The sequence below is a fragment of the Echiichthys vipera genome (genome assembly GCF_963691815.1).
Source record: "Echiichthys vipera genome assembly, chromosome: 15".
Classification (NCBI taxonomy): domain Eukaryota; kingdom Metazoa; phylum Chordata; class Actinopteri; order Perciformes; family Trachinidae; genus Echiichthys; species Echiichthys vipera.
The window spans coordinates 29,646,320-29,670,896 of record NC_139840.1 but is presented as its reverse complement, the minus strand read 5'-3'; the positions used below and the strand labels follow the sequence as shown (position 1 = coordinate 29,670,896).

Sequence of the window (24,577 nt, the reverse complement as noted above, 5' to 3'; positions counted from 1 at the left end):
CCTTATTTAAAAGTAAACTTAAAACTTTCCTCTTTGATAAAGCTTATAGTTAGAGCTTACTTGCCCTTAATTATGCTGCTATAGGCCTAGTCTGCCTGGGGATAATCCTGTTCCTTATACTCTGAGTTTCTATCCTCTCTGTCTGTATCATTCATGTCTCATCAATGCATGTTACTAATTCAACTTCTTCCCCAAAGTTGTTTGTGCTTTGTCGTCTGCTGCCGTGGTCCTGCATGACGCTTCCTGCGCTATTATTACACATATAAACTATCATTAGTTTTATAAGTTATAAAAATTGTAGCCATAAAAACGCCATCAGTAAAATATCTCATTGTATCACAGCTGATTGATCATATTTACCACCATAATTATCATTGCCATATTCTCACCTTAGATGTACTTACATTACTATAGCTATAATTTCATAGTTAGTTACTTTTGTGGTTGCTTGCATCTCTGGGACCGTCTGTCCATATCTCTCTGTCCATCTGTCTGTCTTTTCTCTCTTTCTCTCTCCTTTTCTTCCATCTGAACCGGTCAAGACAGATATCCGTCCTCCATAGAGCTGGGTCTGTCCGACGTTCCTACCTACTTTGTCAAGTGTCCTGAGATAACTTTTGTTATGATTTGGCACTGTAAATCAAATTGAACTGAATTGAATTGAGATTTGAGATATACTAAGAAATTGTGTAAGAATAAATTACATTTGGTCAGAGTTGCCTTTGTGTGTTTACGTCATTGCAATCAGTTGATACCTTTTTCCAAAAATAAAGTATAATCTTATGCTTTCATGCTATAATAAGGAGTAGAGTATATCATAAAGAATGTACTCATTCAAATTTGAATCGAGAATTGTTTTGAATTGAAAATTGATTCTGAATCGAATTGTAACACCAAGGATGGGGATTAACATGTGAAACACCCCAAAATTACCACTCCTACAAACTACTGACTTTTTGGTATCATGACATCTATGTTATTATGCTAGATGTCACAATAGCAATAAGCATGTAATTACCAAAGTTTATGAGAACTGATAAAAAGGTTATGCATGTATTGCAATGTATTTTTGCAGTGCCAGAAGAGTGATTGTTTTTGGTTTCATCTAAATGAAAAGAAGTGCAACCAATGTAAAAAGCTGGTCTAAAGCCCTGATCTCTGAAAGACTGTATGTCAGCCGTTGGCTGTCGGTTGGTTGTGAGGATAATATAAAATGTATAAAACAGTCCAGCCTGGAGTGACCATAACCATAATCAGACTCACTACTCACTCTCTTGTCCCGGCTCATGTCCAAAGAGCTGGGAGATGTGAGGAGGCTGCTGGAGCTGAGGCTGCAGTGTTGTCTGCTGCTGCTGATGATGTTGATGATGTTGATGATGATGATGCTGCTGCTGCTGCTGCTGCTGCTGCTGCTGCATGGCCTGCTGGTTCTGATGCTGTAGAGGCTGCTGTTGCTGATTCTGCAGGTGCTGCTGCTGCATCTGCTGCATGTGTTGCTGCTGTTGTAGGAAATGATGTTGCTGTTGTTGTTGTTGTTGTTGTTGTTGTTGTTGTTGTTGTTGTTGCTGCTGCTGCTGTTGCTGCTGAAGATGCTGCTGGTGTAACTGCTGTTGATTCTGCTGTTGCTGCTGTAACATCTGCATGCGTTGCTGCTGTTGGAACTGCTGCAGCTGTTGTTGCAGTGCCTGTTGCTGCTGCAGCTGCTGTAAACCAGGCCGTAGGAGCTGCTGGGGCCGTAGCTGCTGCTGGGAGAATGCATGCTGCGGTTGCTGCTGCTGCTGTGAAAACATCTGCTGTTGATGCATTTGCTGCTGTTGTTGCAGAAACTGTTGCTGCTGTTGGGGCATTTGTGCAAACCCTTGTTGACTGTTGACTGTTGACTGTGACTGTTGCTGTTTGTGATGTAGCTGCATCATCTGATGCTGCTGCTGCTGCTGGATGTGCATCATGGGATGTTGCGGTTGCTGTGGTAACTGTTGGTGTTGTTGCTGGGCAGCCTGGTGTGACTGTTGCTGTTGCAGTAACTGTTGCTGCTGCTCTGCTGTGAGGGGCTGGCCAGCCAGTTTGGACTGATTGAACAGAAGAGGGTTGGTACTGTTAGGTGTCTGAGCATGGCTCTGATTGGTCTGCTGCTCCAATGGTTTCGTCTGATTAGCTGTCAGATTCTGGATGATCTGCAACAAAGAAAGACAAGGGAAAGAAATGAAATTTGTAGAGAAATCGTTGATATTCATGATACTGGTGTTCTCAATTCAATTCAATTTTATTTATAGTTCCAAATCGTAACAAAAGTTATCTCAGGACACTTTACAAACTAGGTAAAGACCACACTCTATGACTTATTTATGATTTACATAGACCCAACAATTACCCTGTAGAATATGGTGGCAACGAAAACCTTTCAATATTACAGGCAGGAACGTCAGACAGACCCAGCTCGCTAGTTCACAGGTAAAGTAAGTAATAACCAAATCAACACCTTGACAAACTTCACACAGAGCACCACAGGAACCAATAAAAACATAATAAATAAATGTAACAATGGTTCTATTCATCCCGAATGGCAGTTTTTGAAAGCATATTCCCTTTGCGCATGTGCCGTTCTAGTATGTATACCATCCAGTGGGAGAGAGCGCAACCCCTGCTGGAGACCACGGGGCTCTTGTGGGATGCAACCGCCGAGCCAGAGCATTGAGGCACTGTTGTGAAACCCTGAGCTTCCAGTGTCTGTGCCACTTAAGTGAAGTTAAAAGTCAGAATCAGCCAAACTGATTGGTCAGGGTTAAGGTGGGGGAAACCCATCTCGACGGGGAAACAGTCTTTGGCACAACACCATGAAGTTCTGCTCCTGACCATAGTAGTAGTAGTAGTAGTAGTAGTAGTAGTAGTAGTAGACAGAGCTCACTGTCTCCCACTGGAGTTCTGACTGCAGTTTATAAGTGTTTTCCTACACTGTGCCAGCAGTCGAAGCTACGGTGAGAGACACGCTGAATCCGACAGCAGCAGTGCACTGCTGTTAAACTGTTCCGCTGGTCACCCTGTACACCCTGCTGCTGGAGGCAGTTTCAGAGTGACTGACTCTGATTCATTTCTAATTCAGAGTGAAATTTAAAGTCAGTGTAGCATGAAAGCATGGCGGAATCATACACATATACACTCCTGAACAAAATCTGAAGACCGAAGCTATATTACAAACATTTGCATTTCAAAGTAGTGGATCATAACCAGGTTGTAAGTCGAGCTTCAAAATGCAGAAAAGAAACAGGTGCAAAAGACAAGCAGCTGATCAAAAGTTTAAGACCATTGTCTTATAAAGTCAAAATCCACACTGAAATCTGTCTTTCACATCATTTTCTTTCTTTGACAGTGGCAGCTGCACAAACAAGTCCTCTCACAACGCACCATCGCTGCAGAAGTTGGAAGCAGCAAGACAGCAATTTTAAATTTCTAAAAAGATCCTGACGGCTATGAAACAAAAAAAAGTGGTAGAAAAAACACATTTCACCTGCACTAAACTTGAGTATCTGACGGGCTGTCCATGAAGACACAGGCCGATCAGTTGCTGAACAGCCTGTTTCATTTAAAATGTAGTGTTCAATAAATTGTAGGGGTGGAACGGTTCACAAAATCCACTGTTGGGTTCATATCACGGTTTTCGGGCCACGGTTTTTCGGTTGTTTTTTTCCTATTTCTTTTAGATTCTAAAAATACCATGTATCAGATCTGTAGCTTAAAATTTTTTTTAAAAAAATTTGATTTTGAAACACTAGGAGACACATTGCTACATTTACGCGTTTATATATTTAGTTGGCAAATAGGTTTTCTTTCACTAAAATACGCACAAACAGCAATCACTGAGCTGACTGAATAAAGGCTACATCAGGGCTATTCAATTAATTTGGAATTGAGGGCGGTTGACGAAAATTATCCAAAAGGAGGGGCCGGAAAAACATGAGCATTACATTTACGGATATTGTAAAACAATGCAGCGACATAGGAGTGCATACAGTATATTGTCTTTATTTTATCAATGTAAATAGTAGTCATAGAACTCAAAGCAACAAGCTTGTCAAAAAACAATCCTTGTTAAATGAACAAACCTTTAACCAGAGGTTTTCACTCAATTATTGGACTAAAGTCTAAGTTTGAGGCTCTTGTCCTTTACCTGAGTATTTTATTTACATACTACTTTATACTTTTACTCCACTACAAATCAGTGGAAATATTCGTGACGTGGCGCTGAGACGCGGCGCTGAGACGCAGGGCTGAGATGGATACGAGAGAGGACAGTGGTCATGAAGGCTTACGTAGCGCAAGCCTTCATAAACCGAGGTACACACGTGTCCTGAACCGTGACATGCGTACCGAACGGGACGGATTTTTTTAATAAACCGTTCCACCCCTAATAAATTGCCTACTCTATATTTTCTCTGTTTCTCCTTTTGCATTTTGAAGCTCTACTTTCAACTGGTTACGATCCACCACTGTGAAATGCAAATATTTGTAATTTTTTCCCCAGTCTTAAGATTCTGTTCAGGAGTCTATACATCCACAGTATGTGATGGAATTAGCAACCTAGCTAGATTGTCACAGCAAATCCACTAATCACAGCATGTATCTATGTGTCCATGTATACATCTATGTATATCCCTATATTATGACATGGCCTTGTTCCTCCTTAAGTAGTTGCCTCAGTGACAACAAGTAAGGCAAACTTGGCCGGAGCACTGTTGTTTCTTGACCTTTCTGGGCTGTTTGGGATTCTTACATGTGCTACGTTGGCAGGTCGATTGGCTGGCTGCATGTCAGAGTTGTTTGTGATGTTGCGGAGGGTTCTAGCAGCAGGGCTCCACCCAGGGAGGCCTTCTGGAACTGATACACCTAAAAAGCAGAAAGAGGTGAAACTTTCATGAACTTATTATTTTTTCTAAATGCTGTGATCAGCAGGAGCGTTAATAAAGATAGTCCATCAGTGTTGAAGGAAACAAAATTACTGTATTATGACTTTGAAAATGATCTCCATTCTAGAATCAACAATTTCTCAATCTTTATCAGTTAACCATGGGAAAACTAGGTGAAATATTTGGTCCTTAGTAAAAATGGTAATCCTATATCTCACTATCAGACACATCCACTGACAGCCCATGTGGAGTTTTGGAGACCGACAAACATTGTCAAAACTTAGGACCAAAAACAAAAGGCTGAGTCCTTGCCATAGCCGCCAGGGTTTGACTCCAACAAACAGAACTTGGCTGCATTGCTTCCCACATCTCTATCCCATTTCCTGTCAATCTTGAGCTGTGCTGTCAAATACAGGCAAAATGCCAAAAACGTAATTGTTAAAAATAATAATAATTTAGGACCAAATTGTCACTAGAGACTGCTGATACCACACATGGTAGAGGACTTTGAATGTAGGCTTAATAGTAATATAGAACTGTATCTAGGAGGAATGTGCAGCCTTGGACAAGGTTTATGAACCTTCCCGACATACTGACCTTGTTGTGTGGTGTGACTGATGGCGGCAGCAGCAACAGAGCGAGCCTCTGCAAGCATGGCTCCTCCACTACCAGGTACAGGAGGAACAGTGGCACACAGGTTAATCAGCCCACTGCCTGTGGATGCCACCGGGGCTTTGCTGCCAGGTGGACCACCTCGCCGTCTGCCTGTGCCAGTCGGAATAGGGGGGGTTGGCGTGGCGACTTCGGCCGGTGTCCAGTTGAGGTTGGTTCCCTCCTTTTCTGTGGAGGAGTCATCGTCAGAGTCGTCAAACATGCGCTCACTGCGGCGCTCAGGTTTGCGAGGAGAGGTTGGGGAGACAGAGTTCAGTTTTTTGGGTCCTGGTCGTCTGCGGGGACTGGACTCCTCACCAGACGAGCTGCCACTGGACAGCCGGGATCGCTGGGGACTGTAGCTTCCATCTGAATGGGAGTGCTGGTCATCTGACTCTGCTTCACTCTCATCTTCTTCTTCGAGCTGCACATACGTGAGTCTGGGGTGATAGAGCACCTCATCTTTCCTGCTTTTGTCTGGAAATTGGGTGAAAGAGGGAACAAGTCACAATTTTTGTGTATCATCTGACTGCTCCAAGTAATGATTAGCCCATTCTTTGTTCGAAATATATGTATTAGAAGTCTTTCTTCTTTAACAGACAATAGCTAGGTTTCCATCCAAATGCACTGTAAATAGGGGACAGCCGATATTGTTATTTCAGAACTGATAGTGATGCATTAATGTGTTCATTACTTGAATGTTGCAGCTGGTAAAGGTGGAGCTCATTTTAATTGATTTATACTGAGTCTGCGAGCTTACTATTAACTAAGTCATCTAAGTCAAATACATTTCAAGTGTAAAAAGAAGAATTTTGCGTCCAAAATCAGGTGAGGGTAGGTCATAAGCAAGTATTTATTAAGTACTAGTCAAAAACCTTTAATGTACTAGGACAGTTTTTGAGTAAATATACTCAGTTATTCCCCCACTTGGATTAACAGAGGCCTCAGATACAGTTCTGTTATGTTTCCCTCATCTCTTATAACGGTATAAAAAAACAGCATCAGGACATTTCAGCAGCATTGCTAATAACAGGTAACTTAGCTGGTCATCACCAGCTCTTATATGTATACCTGCAAGAAATAACATCATAGCCTTTCATTTGTTTTTCTAGTTATCTGGCTTAATAATGAACCAGCAAACTCATTAATGGACGTTTGCTAATGCATTCAAATAAGGTCTGTGTATCTTTTGGTCATTCGATTTTTGTTTCACAAAAGGAAATTAAAAAAAACAAAAAACAAGTGGTTATTTAAATTTAAAATTTAAATTGAATTACAAGGTGTTTTTCTTTATCATGGTCAGATAGGGATGGACTCAATTTTAAAAGATCTGATATTTATTTTGTAGTTATTATAAAAATAAAAATAAATCACTAGAAGACAGAAACGAAATAATATTCTCTGAGCGGAAGTTGCTGTTTAGACAATTAGGAAAACTTTTTTTTTTATTAACCTTTATTTATACAGGTAAAATCTCATTGAGACCCAGAGTCTCATTTGCAAGAGAGACCTGTTCAGGTAGGCAGCAGCAAAATGATGACAGTGCTGTGTCGGAGAGGGATTTAAGCTTCTAATTTTGATGCTATAACACATTTGTGAGGTCCTGAGGGCTATGACTGTGGTTAGTTGTAATTGGTTTTGTTTAAAAGTGCAGAAGTTTATATTAATGGCTTATTGTTGTTGGATGATTAAAGATATAATCTGTAGGATTTTAATCTAGTCAATTGTCTATTAGATTACTATCCATCAAACCATAACCGATGTGTTGTGATTTGTTATTTTTACAGACTTGGACAAATAAAAACTCAGCGCAGCCAACCGGACACTCTCCATTACCTAAGAGAGTGTCCAGTAGAGTTGAAACAGACCAGAGGAATAAATACAGCAGCAGAGCCAAAGTAGTACACTTTTGAAATAATACATTTTGTTGGTGATCCATAGCAAAAAACGCTGATATTCTAATCCTTTTTTCTTTTTTTAATATTGTATATCTATGTCATTACCTTTAACAGAATCAGTTATCCAGTCCAGGGTGACAATCTTGACGCCCGGGAGTTTCAGGGCACACTCAAACTTGGCCTGGAGGGAAAAATATATAATCAAAAATATAAATGTATTTTTTTTTACGAAATAGACTTTTACACTACATGGGTTTGTTTAAAGAACCTAAGATCAGTACTGATGGTAAAGAGCAATAATTCCATGACAGAAATTCTTAGGCCCTGTTTACACGACGTCGCTTGTGGGTGAAAACGACAGAATATAATTACTTGGCAATAAACCTGATTCAGATTTTTTTATCAGATGTGTCTTTCGTTTAGACGGCGACTACGTTTTTGGGGTTTAAGAAAGCAAAAAAGTTAAACCACCCTCCAAAGTGGAAATCTTAATAAAACGCCATAGTTGTGTTTCCATGTAAAGGGGTAAAAACACTAAAGTGTGCTCAGATCTACCCATGCTGGCTCACGTCGCACACGTGTTTACGTAACATCCATGTGCAGAGTAAAGGAAAACAACAACAAACATTGCAGACTATTTCCATCAGTCAGATATTCAAGTGTCCTGGGTGGGAGCCGAGGCATGGTCTGCAGATCCCTGTCACACTGTACGGCGTCCTGCTTCTCTGCTGTTAGGGAGAGAAGTAGAAGGAAGTTTCTACGCATGGACCAGCCCCGGATGGTGTTGTGTGGCAGTGCTTCCCAGAACCACCTAGCCACCTGACATGCATACTACATCAAATTTCACACACTTTTGCATCACGGTAACGCCCCTTTTCATGCGCTCTCCACAGGTTTCCTTTCCATATCATCTTCGCCTAAACAGGGCCTTAGTAATAACATGATAAAGATTACACACAGAGGTGCAAGCACTTACCCCCTTTGGTTCTTTCACTACTAAGTGGGTGACCTTCTTGTTGAGGTTAAGTTGACATTCACCTCCATAAAAGGTTATGTAAGCCCACAAAGCATTCACATCTTCTGGAAGCTGTGAACAAGCATACACACAGAGAAATACATACACAATAATGAACTATATGCCAGATAACTTTTTGTCTTCAAGTCAGCCCAAGTCCAGACTTCCCAAAGGTAAATAAAGACCCTCCATCACCTGAAGCAGTGCCTTTTTCCAAATAAAGCATTAGTACAGACATGCAAGTACAGTATGTACACCTTGAGAATATTAAACACTTACCCGGGGAAGACAAGCTGTCACACCAAAAAATATCTGTCCTGATTCTGGGGAGAATCCAGTAACTCTGTAGTGTTGATGGTTATGGACAAACAGGACAATACCACTCTAATTGTGGCATTTTGATGATCTACATACATAGTTTAATCGTTTGGGCAATTGAATCCCTTAGAATCATTTTTTGGGGAATTCTAAACATTAATATTATGCTGTTAATTACAAAGCATTTTGGACTTGATGGTGGAAGGATACGGTAACAGGTCTCCACATCTGACTGAGAGGATCACCCAGGATGGCTGGAAAACATAAAGAGAACGAAAAGTTTATTTTTGATATTTACTTCTCAGTTATACTTTAAATCACTGTTACTGTTTGACTGAAGTTAAAAAGGAACATAGAAACCTAGAAAAAGAAGAAAATCACTGCCTCCAACATGCTGCTGGTATGCATCAAAGGAACAGTTTAACATTTTGGGAAATATGTATGTTCATTATGTCTTAGGTTCCAGTCCTTATGCTGGGATGAGCAGACTGGCTGCTGCAACAACAACTTTTAACCCAACATAAAAAGGAAGAAACAGTAAAAAACAAAACAACCTATTTTACCATGGAACTACTTAAGCCTTGATAAAATGTGAACATACTCTGGCACAAGCCTTACCTTGACAACAGGCAGGTCAAAAACCTCTCTAGACTCGCCCACCTCAGGGTTGTCCCCATCCTCTGCAATGATGTGAGTGGCTAAAGCATTGTAGGACACCTCCTTCCCTTTCCCTGCCTTCAGCAGCTGCACCACCTGGAATATCAGCAGAAGGTTCAGTCAAATTGTCCTTCAGTCCAGACTGGCTTAGACAAAGATACCAACACTCTTCACAGTGTACAAACTGGACCAATATAAAAGGAGTAACTTTGATGATTTGCAATGCTAAATCACGAACATAGAAGTTGTCTGAAATGAAGCTGCACAGTTCATAGCAAAATTTTCAATTGTGTTACCTTTTTTTAACAAGGCTAAAAACATGTTGTCAAGCCTGCTACCTTCGCTTACACGAGAAGGTATAAAGTTTATTCATTCAACAGTAGTATCGGATCAGCATCGGCCAATGCGCTCAACCCAGGTATCGTATCGGATTGGAAAAAACTGGATCGGTGCATTTGTAAATAGGAAATTGCACATGTGTAGCAAATGTGGAGCAAGACAATTATAAAGGACTTTAAAAGGGTATTACAGCTAGAAATGAGTTTGAGGAGGTGCTATTGCATGCAGGATGTTTCTGCTTCAGACAAAAAAACAGGGCTGTGGCAGTCTTCAATTTCAATGTAGAAGAAGAAGAGTTCCTTTATTAATCCCTGCAAGGGGGAAATTTATTTTTTTCACTCTGTTACTATTTAGGTTACACACACAGGCCCGAATACACACACACGCACAAACTGGACCTATATACATGCAATTAATGGGGAGAGCGCCCCAATCAGTTGGGGGTTCGGTGCCTTGCTCAACAGCACCTCAGCAGTGCCCAGGAGATGAACTGGCACCTCTCCAGTCACCACACTCCATCCACGGCCCACACAAGGACTCGAACCAGCAACCCTACGGTTCCCAGCCGAGTCACCTTTGGACTGAGCTGCCAGCTGACAGCATTTCTCTTGTATGAGAAGTTAGTTAGTAGTGACTTTAATTCTCTCAAACACAATCAGACATTTAGAGCATGGCCACTGAATTCAATGAGACACTAATGAATTTCAAAAGCTGCAGCCTTTCAAAAAAAATTGTCAAAGAAACCCATGCAGCCTCAGCAAAAATACATGAAAGAATAGAAACAAGTAGTGCCATCGTACATCTAACATTGAAAGACTACACACTACCGGAGACGCCCCTTTCACTTGAGTAATAACCTCACACGGTGGTGTGTCACTTGCCAACTGTTATATTCCAGTTATTATAAAACTCGCATTCCTGAATTTATAAACCCTAATATAAACACCCCGAAGGAGCAATGGCATTAGGAATCACTATTTGGCAGGAAGTAACGCACCGTGCCACAGGTCCCTAGCATAGTACCAACGGGTGAAATTGTGGAGATACGTGCGCAGTAAGAGGCGCACAGTTGAGCAAGCTGCGTACAGTCACAGGTTGATGCAAAATGACACAATGCATAATCCTGTGTACCTTTTTACTACCCGTCCGAACAGCGCAGTATCCGCTGAGCGGTCGTGGCTTAGAAAAAAACAAGCTAACGAATGCCAGTGTTATTACTAGCTTTGCAAGCCCCGTTACAGATAAACCGCAGGCAATAAGATAGCAGCTAACCAGCTGTGCAACTACGAAGCTCAGCTAATGCTAAGGGGATGCATGGAATCTGTAGTGCTAAGTAAGTTAGCTTCTCCACAAAATATTCAGTGAAATCGATTATCATAAACACAATCTCACACTAACGTTTACAAAACACACTATAGGGATCGCCACAATACCGTAATGTTAGCCAAAGCGCAAACTTAATATTTTTTATGTAGCATGTCAGCCAGTTAGCTAACTGGTTAGCTTTTCCTGCAGCACTTCATTTGGATTGAATGGTGTTAGCAACTTAGCTTGCTAGCAAATTAGCTACAAGAAGCTAACGTCCAGAGCCTCACCTTTTGGTCAATGTCCCCTACCAAGTAGAATTTGACATTTTTGAAAAGTTCGTCGGCAAACCTATTTTGCTCTTCAGACATGATTGTCCATTAATGTCATATGGTAATATGGTGAAACCGCCGTCAAAGGCGGAAAGAGTCAAGTGTGTATTACGGCAGCTGGTTCAGAACGTAATTTACAGTAAGCCGGAGACACTCTAGCGCCAAATCACTGAGCGCGCCTTGGACTACACCATTCTGACATTCTGAGGGGGGAGGCTGTGAGACATTATCAGTTATAATTCATTTTTTGTGGGTCTTTTATAACGCTGTAGTGCCTTGGGTCGCCTATTGTGACTTTATATAAAGATGATTTGAGCAAAAGTACTATGACAACAGATGCATAGGTAAGGAAATTTATAAATATGTATTTCAACTGGACACGTCACCCCCTGTCATATGAAAGTTGATGTTTTTATCCCATCTTGTAACCACCATGAATCTAGGTTATCTCAAACAGAGAGTGAAGTGAGGACATTATTTAAAGTAACTTGCGTTCATCAAAACCCCAGTGTGATGCAGCTGTAACCAAGCTATTATTAATATAGCAGAAAACAAAATATATAACATACAATAATTATGACATACTGTGTAAAAGAAAAAACATTAAAACAAACCCCATGTTTAATTGAAAACAGCAAAAAGATAAACAGAAATTTCATTGTATTTTGAAAATGATGTGCCTAAATTGAAAGTGATGAAATGCTTTAAGAAAACACTTGGTGGAACATCTAACAATGAATGAGGTTAACTGGTAATCAGTTAGTAACACGATTGAGTATATACATAGCATCCACAGAGGCTGAGTCTTTCTGAAGTGTCCTTCTGAAGATGTTGTACTAACATGTTTTTTTAATTAACCAAGGCACTGTGGGCACAGATGTGCTGAAGTCATTCAAAGCAAGGGCTTTCTACGGATGATTGTAACATGTTTGCACTTTGTAAACAGCTTCATCACCCTTGATTCAGAAAGTTCTGTTTATGATCTGTATCATGATTATCATCATAGTTATTGCTACGATATATTACAAAATAACATTTATTCCATGGGTTTACAGATAATGTTGAGAAGAAACCACTCAAGTCAAGTATAGATATATAAACTAAAACAATTAGACAAAATAGTTACTGCAACTAGTCATTTTTCAGCAAAATATTAAGCATCAATGAGATTTTCTTCGGAAACAATTACAATTTCAGACACACAACCCATTTTGGTCTTACCTCACTCTAAATAAAACCAAACACCATATAACTGTCAGTGTAGTTTCTCAGTTTAGCTAGTTTGGGTTTAGCCTCACTTGATGATGTGGATTGACTTAAATATTTATCCATGGTTGCTAGCTTTTAGCAAATGTCAAACAAGCAGAGCAGCAGCAGGAACGGTGCCCCAAATGCACCCTCAGTTAAGTGAATGATTCATGAAAGATTTACTTGATATGTCACGATCATCAGAGTTTAATGTTGGGTGATTTCCTCTCATCAACCAACCACATTCTGTTGTTTACTTTGAGGATTATATTATAAGACAACAACACAGAGGTCTTGTTGTCTGTGTGCAGACTCCTTTAACCCTGACAAAAGCAGCAGATAGCTTCACTTCTTCTTTTCTTACCATTCACAATGAAAGCGCTAGACAAACCCTGAACAGTTAACTGTTTACCAGAGGGAACTCAAATACATTCAGAGCATTCCACTAAAAGGAAACTCAATTAAATATCTGACAGTAGCGCAGTGTTAGCTTTTCCTGCTTCGGCTTTCTGACTGTGGTCAGGGTTAGGAGGAGACACAAGACAATTTTGTCTTCTGCTCTGATGGCTCACTCTCATCCACTCAGAAAACATCTCCTTTCACATTTTCATGTCCTTTATTGGTCACGCCCCTAGAGAAGAAGGCTGTGTTACTGTATCTTTTGATTGACATACTTACTGATGTTGTCATGGTTGAACTGGTTTGGACTTAAAAAAAAACAGTTATTTTCAGGTTTGAGTTCAGAACAAACTTTTCAGGTTCTAAATCAAAACGCTTCAGCTGGTTTACACTCTGGTGCATGAACCAGAATGGAATCAGTTCCCTGTCAGTCGAAAAGCGATATTTGAGAAACGCTGCCTTAACCTGTCACATCAGAATCAGAATCAGGTTTATTGCCAGGCAATTTTCATTGCAAGGAATTTGACTTGATTTGACAGTGCCTACATAAATACAAACATGAACACAAGCAAACTAAACATATGTCATTGAATTATATACATGAAATATAAGTGACTGTATTTGTATGACCAGTGCAGGTGGTAGTGTGCAAGTTTGAGTGTCCAGTGAAAAGGGGGGGGGGGGTGTTAATATAACACCTGTAATTTGGGTACGTTAATATAACGTATGAGTTCCAGATGTCGTTAATATAACAAATGACAGTTAAGTGTCTTTAACAGAAGCCTGATGGCAGAGGAGAAGAAACTGTTCTTGTGGCGGGAGGTTTTGGTCCTGATGAACCGCAGCCTCCGGCCAGAGGGGAGAGGTTCAAACAGATAGTGTCCAGGGTGGGAGGGATCAGCAGCTATCTTCCTTGCTCTCCTCAGGGTCCTTGAAGAGTAGAGTTCTGGGAGAGAAGGGAGGTTGCAGCCAATCACCTTTTCTGCAGAACGTATGATACGCTGCAGTCTGCACCTGTCTTTGGCAGAGGCAGCAGCGTACTAGACGGTGATGGACGAGGTGAGGATGGACTCGATGATGGCGGTGTAGGAGTGTACCAGCATTGTCCACGGTAGATTGAACTTCTTCAGCTGCCTCAGGAAGTACATCCTCTGCTGAGCCTTCTTGATGAGGGAGCTGATGTTTGGCTCCCACCTGAGGTCCTGGGAGATGATGGTTCCCAGGAAGCGGAAGGACTCCACAGTGTCCACTGGAGAGTCACACAGGATGATGGGGGAGGGTGGGGCTGTGCTCTTTCTGAAGTCTATAGTCATCTCCACTGTTTTTGAAGCATTTAGCTTCAGGTTGTTCTCCCTGCACCAAGTCACCAGATGGTCGATCTCCCATCTGTAGGCAGACTCATCCCCACCAGAGATGAGTCCAATGAGGGTGGTGTCATCCGCGAACTTAAGGAGCTTGACGGACTGGTGACTGGAGGTGCAGTTGTTAGTGTACAGGGAGAAGAGCAGGGGAGAAAGAACACAGCCCTGCGGAGAGCCGGTGCTGATCGTCCTGGAGTCCGAGGTGAGGCTTCCCAGCCTCACGTGCTGCTTCCTGTCCGTCAGGAAGTCAGTGATCCACCTGCAGGTGGAGTCGGGCAAGTTGAGTTGAGAAAACTTGTCCTGCAGACGAGCCGGGATGATTGTGTTGAATGCAGAGCTGAAGTCCGCAAACAGGATCCTGACGTAGGATCCGGCAGAGTCCAGATGCTGGAGGATGAAGTGTGTAGCCATGTTAACAGCATCGTCTACAGACCTGTTGGCTCTGTAGGCAAACTGCAGGGGGTCCAGGAGTGAGTCTGTGATGGATTTGAGGTGGGACAAAACCAGGCACTCAAAGGATTTCATGACCACAGAGGTCAGGGCGACAGGTCTGTAGTCGTTTAATCCAGTGGGTCCTGGTTTTTTGGGGACTGGTATGATGGTGGAGGCCTTGAAGCAAGCTGGCACACGGCATGTCTCCAGTGAGGTGTTGAAGATGTCCGTGAACAGAGGAGACAGCTGGTCTGCACAGTGCTTCAGGGAGGATGGCGACACGGAATCTGGCCCAGCACCTTTGCGGGGGTCTGTCTCTTGAAGAGCCTGTTAACGTCTCTCTCAAGGACAGACAGAGGTGTCGGTGGAGGGGAGGTGGGGAGGGGCAGCTGTGGTGATAAGAGGTTTACAGTCTCTATTGTGGTGGTGGGGGGAGAAGGGCTGATGGGCTGGAACTGGTGGGTAGTGTGGTGGGGGGTGGTGTGAGTACTGTCCAGGTGATCTTCAAAGCGACAGTAGAAGTCGTTGAGGTTGTTGGCAAGGCGTTGATCGTTAGCAGCAGGGGGGGGGCTCTTGGCTTGTAGTTGGTGATCTGCCTGAGCCCCCTCCAGACAGAGGCAGAGTCGTTAGAGGAGAACTGATGTTGGAGCTTCTTGGAGTACAGCTGTTTAGCGTCACTCACCGCCCTGCTAAACCTGTACTTGGCCTCTATGTACTCTGCTCTGTTCCCACTTTTGAAAGCCCGTTCCTTGTCAGACCTCAACTGTCGCAGTCTGGGTGTGAACCAGGGCTTGTCATTGTTATAAGTCACCCTGGTGCATGTTGGTACACAGCAGTCCTCTCAGAAGCTGATGTATGAGGTCACAGCTTCTGTGTACTCATCCAGACTGGTGGAAGCAGTCCTGAAAACATCCCAGTCAGTACAGTCCAGACACGCCTTTAAGTCCTCTGCAGCTTCACTGGTCCACTTCTTTGATGTCCTCACCACAGGTTTAGAGAGTTTTAGTCTTTGTCTGTAGGCAGGAATCAGGTGGACCATGATGTGGTCAGAGTGTCCCAGCGCAGCGCGGGTGACTGCGTGATAGGCGTTACTGACTGTTGCGTAACAGTGATCCAGAGTGTTCCCCTCCCTAGTTGCACTTTTTTATAAACTGTCTGTATTTGGGCAATTCGTAACTGAGGTTACCTTTGTTAAAATCCCAGAGGACAATAACTAAGGAGTCCGGGTTGGTCCGCTCCACTTCTAGTATCTGGTCGGCGAGCGCGCGCTCTGCGTCCTGCACCTTGGCCTCCGGTGGAATGTAAACACCGATCAGAATGAAGGAAGCGAACTCACGTGGGGAGTAGAATGGTTTGCAGTTAATAATAAAAGTTTCCAGGAGGGGAGAACAGTGCCGTTGTATCACCGTTACGTCGTTGCACCAGCCGCTGTTGGTGTAGAAACAAATACCTCCACCCTTTGTCTTGCCAGAGAGCCGCGTGTCACGGTCCGCTCGGTGAAGCTGGAATCCATCCAGCTGTAGCGCAGAGTCCGGGATGTTCTCGCACAGCCATGACTCGGTGAAGCACAAAACAGAGGATGAATTAAAGTCCTTGTCTCTCCTCAACAGAAGTTGAAGTTCGTCCATTTTATTGCCCAGTGAGCGAACGTTAGAGAGAAATATTCCAGGTAGCGGCGTGCGTCTTCCCCTCTGGCGAAGGCGCACGCGCGCACTGGCTCGTTTCCCCCTGCGACGGAGTAAAGTTGTAAAGGTGAGGGCACCTTTGACTAAATGTGGGAGCCAGAAATTCGGGAAACAAATCCCGCGGAGTTGTTACCCGAATGTTCATGAGCTGTTCTCTGGTGAAAGACAGCCGTGAACCCAAACAAAAAACACTGTTTACAAACAAAACAAGACAAAACAAAGCGCACCAACAAATCGAGGCAGCCATCCGCGGCGCCATCTTGAACAGTCTACATCTTTGTAATTTTGTCCTTGCACCTCTTTGCCCTTGGTCAGGCAGAATCAGGGGACCACCTCCTGAGGGTGCGGTTGTCACTGGCTGTTTTTACAGTGGCTGTAGGTGAACCAGGTTGTGATCAGACTTCCCCAGTGGGAGGAGGGGAGTCGCTCTGTATGCATCCCTTACATTAGCATGTAGGAGATCAATTGTCCTGTTGTTTCTGGTGGGACAGTCTACAACCTGGTGAAAAACAGCCAAAGTAGAATCCAAAGTTGCATGATTAAAGTCCCCAGAGATGATCATAAATGCCTCAGGGTGCTGTGTCTGCAGCCTTGCAGTGACTGAGTGGAACTTGTCACAGGCAGTGGCTGCGTCCACTTTCGGGGGGATGTAAACACAGACGGTGATCACTTGACTGAACTCCCTCGGCAGATCCTATGGCCGTAGGCTAACAGCTAGCAGCTTGAGGTCCCGGCGACATGAGACTTTCTTTACTGAGATGTGTGCTGCGTTACACCAGCAGTTGTCCCACCTTTGCTTTTTCCGCTCGCTTCTGTGTCTCTGTCGGCTCTCACGGCAGTGAATCCCAGCAGGTCCACGTTAGCATCCGGTATGAGATGGTTTAGCCATGTCTCCATAAAGTTGAACAAGCTGCTCTCACGGTAGATCCGCAGGTCCGTCCGACATTCCTGCCTGTTATAGGGAAGGTTTTTGTTGCCACCGTACTCTACGGGGGAATTGTTGGGTCTATGTAGTGTGGTCTATACCTACTCTGTAAATTGTCCTGAGATAACTTTTGTTATGATTTGGCACTATAAATAAAATTGAATTGAACTGAATTTAATTTAATTTAATTTAATTGGTTGTTCAGCGTTGACAGCTCGTAGATCTTGTTCGGCAGCAAGTTCACATTCCCCATGATTACGGAGGGAATCGATGGCTTGTAGCGGCTCTAATTCTCCACTCGCTCTTCCTTTAGCTTCGCCCTGGACTTGCAGCCCCTTGGCCTCCTCCTCAGCTCCGCCGAGGCGGAGTGACGTATCCCCGCTGGTCCCTTTGTGCGCAGAGCCAGCAGTTCCTCTCTTTGTTACATTTTAAAGTTAGAAATATCCATACAGAAAACACACAAACTCTTCATAAGAAGAGTAAAAAAGTAGAAAGAAAGAGGTCAAAATAGGGTAAAAAGAGCTAAAAACTGGAGAGCTACTAGAGAGGGAGCCATCTCCTACAGTGCCAGCGGTGGACTGGGACACCTTGAAGGAAGAAACAATCACAGCGGTAGAAAGCAAGGACACTAGACTACTATTGCTCATGAAACCTGTGTTTAGGAAAGCAGGGGATGGTGGTCATAGGGTGTCCTATTGGAGTTAAAAAGAAGTGTGACATCCAGCAATGGATTGAATATTGGGTTAAACTGTTGAAGGGCTGGACCAGGGGCAACATCGAAACCCTGATTAGCCCATCTACCAGGTATGACCCGATGGTCAAAATGATCAGCAACGAGCTACAAGTGGAATATATGTTGTCGGACATAGAAATCCACACGAAAGCTGCGCCTCGGCATCAGGAGCACAAAGCTCAATTAGCCGAGATGAAAGCTCTAGCTGAAGCACTCCTACAAAGGGGAGGTGAGTAGTGGGGAGGTAAAAGCCCATTGTGAAGAGCATTGCTCTAGCTAATGAGCTGGAATATACCAGGGTTGTAGTAAGCGTTGATGGCTCGAGGTCCCACAATCTCCATTGGGAGAAAGCAGAGAAGGTGGCCCTGGCCGTAGCAAAGCTACAGCTGGTTTTGCACCTTCGGATGGGTTATGTGAGGGAGTTTATAGTTGTAACCTCAAAGGAACAGGTTAAAGAGCGAGAAGAGAAGGCCCTGTACAGCCTAGGGGTTGGCAGGTCCACTCTGAAAGCAGTCAACACCCCGAAGAGGGAGCCATCAACCGAGAGCCCATGGAAGCCGATTCCTAGGATGGAACCGGGCAATCCACGCAGCAGGAGCAGCCACCGCAGTCGCCGCTTAAGAGGGAGGATCCGCCGGGAAATGATCGAACAAAGAAAAAAAACTTTTCCAACACACAGATCGGCAATCTGACATCCGAGATGGAGCAAAGTAAAGATGTGCTTTTTGGCAGTCTTAAGAGTGGAATAAAAGGGGCCCATAAAAACGCAGTATGGAAAAGAATAACGGAGGCAGTCAACCCGAAGCAGCGCTCCACTGTGACCCGTGTGCATGTGTGCGCACTGTTGAACATGTGCTCCTGCTCTGTAGCGGGGTTATTAGGTATTCCGTTAGGGGATAACCTTTGTCACCTAGAAGAACCATACCAAAATGTTAATCATCTGATACCTTGTTTGATTTAATGCAATTTATCGAGGGTAGCCACTTACCGAGGAGATGACTTTGGCTCTGCAGTGCGCTTTCCTGCAGCCGCACGCCAACACATTCATTCATTCATTAATCTCCAACCGCTTGTCCCTGTCGGGGTCGCCGGGGGCTGGAGCCGAGCTGTTTTAAATATAAAATAATCGTGTGTCCCCCTGGCCACCACGTTTAAAAGCGATAGCTTGGCATCACAAATCACCTGTACATTTATGGAGTGGTAGTTTTTGCGATTGATGAATGCGTAATCATTCATGGATGGTGCATTCAGACGCACATGAGTACAATCAATTGCTCCAACCACAATTTTTCTTTTTTTTAATTCGTTTTAAGAGCGTACTCACACTGTCCTCCCGGACCGCGACCCGGACTTTAGGGTACTTGTCCCCCCTCCCTCTCCCCCTGCTCCCCAGCCCCATTTGTACTCACACTGCCAGGGCCGGCCAATGCTTCTTGCTGTCCATACGCCATCACGCCATAACACGTCACACGCATTGATTGATCGCGTGTGTGTGGCTTTGTTTACAAATCTTTCCATAGACCTCGGAGTTTTTGTGCGTCTTGTCGACTGTTTTTGAATATTTTCATCCGACCAAATCTGCAGTAAACACCCCACCTCCGCATCACACCAACGTGAACCTTTCACCGCCATTGTTGTTGTTGTTGTTAAATGTCCGCGCATGGTCCGTCCTTCTATTTACATGTCCGAACAGGCGGACATAACGCTACTGCCGTAGGGCTCGTGCTCGTGCTCACACACGTGCGCACGCTCGTGCTCGTACATGTGCAAACGGCTCCGCTAAAGCCCACCTCTTTCAAGCGGGCCGTGGACGGCCCGCTGGCCGCAGTTATGCGCGGAGCGGGTGCACTCACACAATCTTAGACCTGACGTGAGATTTGATCGTATCTCCCGCTCACGTCCAAATTGATGAATGCCGTAGTTTGTCTGGAAATGGTCGTACGCACGGTTTTCACAGCTCCTCGTTGCTGTGTGGGGTTTGTCGTCATCACTGAATGATGAACCTGACTCAGAGTGGTTGTGATGTTTCTGAATCTGACTGTCGATCCCTCGTAGTTGACGGCACTGATGTTCAGAACCCCCAACCAGGGAGCGAGGCCTGCAATGATTCGGTCCGCCGACTGCACTGGCTTCGTAAAGGCTATCATGACCCCAAGAGTTTCAGAAACATTCAGTGGCCAGGGCTACAGGCAGTGCTGTGCCCACACCATGAGGAAGTTGGGCACAGACATAGCAACTGTCATTCGTTATCAGCCTGGCGATTAGTGCCACAGCACAGTGGCTGGCGTGGATCCAGGTGGCCCTTTCTGCAACCTTTACTGCGGTTTCTGTGACGAGCAGCAACTGGTAGGGCCCATTCCACCTTCATGATCGCCAAGATTTCCTGGCTCCAGGTTGTGCAGCCTTTGTGGTGGGTGCCGGCAGTGCGTCTTTCACCTGTTTGTGAATATCAGAGAGAACAGAGGTCAGATGTGTACAATATCGCAACATCCGATCTTCGCAACACCCTGTCTCAGGGAATTGCCTTGGCTCAGGCCCAATCCCGGTTCGCAAAGGCCGACCGAACAGGATTTCAAACTGGCTGACATTATTTCTGGACCTGATTCTCCCCCTTATGTACATCAACACGATGGGGAGGGCGTTTGTCCAGGGCAGTTTTGTTTCCTCACAGCATTTAGCGAGTTTGTTCTTTAAGGTCCCATTTTCACGTTCTACTGCCCCGCTGCTTGCCGGATGATAGCTGCAATGCCGCCTCAGGTCAGGACCGAGGTACTGACTGATGTTTTTAAGCGCAGTGTTTACAAAAGGGGTCCCATTGTTGCTTGATATTCGCACTCCCCATCTGGGAAGTATCTGTGTTAGTAAGGCTTTTGCCACTGCTGACGCATCTTTGTGGGAAGTGGGAAAAGCCTCTACATACTTTGAGAACATGTCGACCATGACGAGGCAAAATTTCTTTCCCTCACTTGGTGTTAATTCTATGAAGTCCATTTGAAAGTGATCAAAAGGTCTTGCTGCTGGGGGATGGGTGCTCTGTTTGACCCTAATTCCTCTGCCTGCATTGTTTGTTGCACAGATCACGCATTTTTGCAAAAATTTAGTATAGTGAGAAACCTTTTTGGATATCACGTGTCATCCCCCCTTGGTCTCGACCATACGTCAATTTAGCGTAATGGTGAAACAAATAGTCCGGCAAACAGGGCTTATCATTAGGCCCACACCAAACGTTTTGTTTCATTACAATGCCAGCCTGGTTCCACGCCAGTTTCTCTTTTGGTGTGGCTCTGTTCTGCAGCTCTTGTAAGTCTGCATAGGGTGTCACAGCGGGGCTGGAAGTAATAGCAAGCTGTGTTATCAGCGGTTGTTTAGCTGCGACCTTGGCTGCAGCATCAGCACGGGCATTCCCTAGTGAGATATAGTCTGTTTTATGTGTATGTGCTTCACATTTACATATGGCTATGTGATGTGGCAACAGCAAAGCATCAAGGAGGGAAGCGACCAATTTGTGATGGGCGATGGGTTGGCCGGGGAGGAGAGGTTACCCTTTCCCTGACTATCTGCTGCCTTCTGGCTCTCAGCCTAGCTTCCTGTAGATAGCTATCATAGGCGGCCCAATCAGCTTTGAAAGGCTCCTTTCTTCTGCCCCTCCTGCTCTTTTGCTTTTCCCTGTCATCTTTCTCCTTCTGTCTGAGGTTCACTTTCAGAATTTCCAATTGTCTGAGACTAAAACTGCCTGTATTGGGAAAACCAAACTCAGTGTCCCAAAATTTGAATTGGTCAATGCAAGATTCACCGTAGTTCATATACTGGAGATTTGGGCTTAGGGCTAAGCCTTCGTCGAGTTTGCTTTGAGCTGACCCCATCTCACTTAGTTTAGGTCTGTCTAGAGTCGCACTAGCGTGTCAATTATGTGATTTATTGTTCCTCTTAGGATGCTATTTCTATGTTTTACTGATAGTAAGTTCAGGCCTAGCTTACCTTGGTTATGCTAAGCTCGTCTTTAGTGATTTTTTAAATCAATTGAACTCTTTAGCTTTAATGCTAGCTAGTTTAGTCTTAGCTGTATTGGTAATGCTAAGCTAGGCTATGGCAATACCCACAGTCCAATTTGACATGCTAGTTTTTTTTCTCAATGCCCATTAGCTTAGCATTAACTAAGCTAATTATGCTAAGCTAGTCTATGGTAATATCCAAAGTCTAATTTGATATGCTAGTGTTGTTAGCTCAATACTAATTAGCGTAGCCTTATCTATGCTAATTATTCTAAGCTAGTCTATCGTAGTATCCAAAGTCTAATTTGATATCGTAGTTTTTTAGCTCAATGCTAATTAGCTTAGCATTAGCTATGCTAGTCATGCTAAGCTAGGCTATGGTAATAGCTGCAATCAATCGTAAATGCTAACACTTAGCTTAGCCTTTCTGGTAGCTATGCTACTTGGGCCTATAGCTAACCACTAGGTCCTCTCAGCTGGTGCTATCTGTTGCACTCCTCCTGTCTGGCAGTCTGCCAAACCACTCCTGGCAAAAATTACATGTACCAAGAATTTAAACTGCACAAACGGTTGATTCAAAATGGCTTTCAGGTTTTAAAATGGCAGGCCTCCAAGCCACGCCCAATACCTAAATTTCAACTGCGCCCCAACTTCAAAATGTCGATTGATGGCACAACCACACCTATTTCCGATTTTCTTCTGCGCCACTGCTCCAAAATGGCGATTGGCCTTTATAGCCACACCCTACTTTTGAATTTCAATTGTCAAAATGACAAAGCCCGCAAAACTTCATTTTTTTGATTCACAGCATGTATTTACACATATCTATTTAGCTGTTTTTCTTCTGAATTTGGATCACAGCTGAGTCACATTCACTTTTCTACTCGGAACCCTGAAAGCCAGCTGCTCAACATTCAGATAGCAGTTTGCCAAGGCACATACAGTATCTCAATTGGTCCTCTGGTCAGTCAAAAAATGTCTCACACACCCACACATACACACACAGGCCTCCAACATTCAATCTTGGAAGTGGGTCAGTCAGTGGTTAACCCGTTCAGTTAAAGTTCACCCCTGCCTCCTCACTCTGCCCAGAGTATAGCAGGAATGACACTGATCCAACTAGTGCCCAGTCTTTTAGAGGAAGAGACAGGACGAGCTAAGCCTTGGTTGGGTGACGTCTTTAGACCAAACAAAACATGCCTCAGACTAACACAGAGTGCAGATGCACACATATGCCATTATACCATCAAAAGGCAGTTATTTGCGTTATCCATGAAGAAGGTTAGACAGAGGAGACACTGAACTGTGTCTGACCTGACAAAACTATGATTATGAATTACAAATATCCAAAATTCCCACAACAGGACCTAAGTACATCCATGTTATAGAAGGGGTGTACACCCACCAGACAGGCAGTATCCATTGAACCCAGGAGCAGTTGCAGAAATGGACAATATAGTAAAAGAACTCTCTCTGGGGATTATCAGGGGAAAACCCAACCCGGTGACTAATGGTGATTCAGGCAGTAAAGAGTCATCCGGAGGTGGTTAATATTTTTTTCTCTATGTGGCTTGCCAAACAGTTGCAGGGGGAAACCGCTTTCACGCATAAAGGGAGGGCCTATGTTTGGCAAAGGCTCCCACAGGGCTATCGAAATTCCCCAAATGTTTTCCAGTCGGCTGTTTGGGAGATCTAGGAGTGAGTATCTACATCAATGACGTGTTCATGACGACACTGAGGAAAAACTGAACCTAAAGAAATGTCAAGTTGGACAGTTCCAAGTAAACTATTTGGGGTTTCAGGTCTCTACTGACCTGGGACTTTCGGAAGGTTACCGGGAGAAGCTGGACCAAATCAGCCCTCCTACGTCAGAGAATGACCTGCAAATAGTCCTGGGACTCTGCAACTACGTGAGAGATCATGTGCCAAGTTATTAAAGGTTCCCTAAGCCTATGCCTGCCTAAAGAAGAGACAGGGTAGTGAGAAAGGGGAGCCTAGCCAGGCATGGGTCTGGATGGCAGCCAACCACAAGCACCTAGAGTAGTTAAAGGAGGCTATACAAAAGGCGGTTAGGCTGGAGCCGAGAAGCTTGGAAACTAGACTTGTGGCAGAGGTGAGCTGTCAGGACGAAGATGCAGTGGTAATGTACAGTAATGAAGGTGGGGGGCTGGTGACTTTGTGGAGTTATACGCTATCCTCGGTAGAGAGAAAATATCCACCCGAGGAAAAGGAGTTAGCAGTCTTGGCCAGGTATTGGGGATCTCTGAAGGAGATTGCCCAAGGTCAAGGCATCAGGGTCACTACCCAAAGCCAAGTACATTGTTTCCTCAGGAAAAGGACGGTAGAAGGGACCAAAGCCACAAACACGAGGTGGGGGAGATGGGAG

General features: G+C 44.1%; 1 protein-coding gene across 3 annotated transcripts in view; it reads right to left on the bottom strand.

Moving 5' to 3' along the window:
• Window positions 1-11,527, bottom strand: part of paxip1 (PAX interacting (with transcription-activation domain) protein 1) — a 37,043-nt gene extending 25,516 nt beyond the window's left edge. For all 3 annotated transcript variants that reach the window (XR_014593507.1, XM_083927746.1, XM_083927747.1), the window contains exons 1-9: window positions 11,375-11,527; window positions 9,402-9,536; window positions 8,994-9,037; window positions 8,745-8,808; window positions 8,427-8,537; window positions 7,556-7,631; window positions 5,499-6,029; window positions 4,769-4,881; window positions 1,271-2,174 (exon numbers count right to left, since the gene is read on the bottom strand). Coding sequence is in view for 2 of the 3 variants with exons in the window: in XM_083927746.1 (XP_083783872.1) it covers window positions 1,271-2,174; window positions 4,769-4,881; window positions 5,499-6,029; window positions 7,556-7,631; window positions 8,427-8,537; window positions 8,745-8,808; window positions 8,994-9,037; window positions 9,402-9,536; window positions 11,375-11,455 (2,059 nt within the window). In the remaining variant the exon portion in view is untranslated. The remainder of the gene's footprint in view (window positions 1-1,270; window positions 2,175-4,768; window positions 4,882-5,498; window positions 6,030-7,555; window positions 7,632-8,426; window positions 8,538-8,744; window positions 8,809-8,993; window positions 9,038-9,401; window positions 9,537-11,374) is intronic.
• Window positions 11,528-24,577: the final 13,050 nt, after the last annotated feature.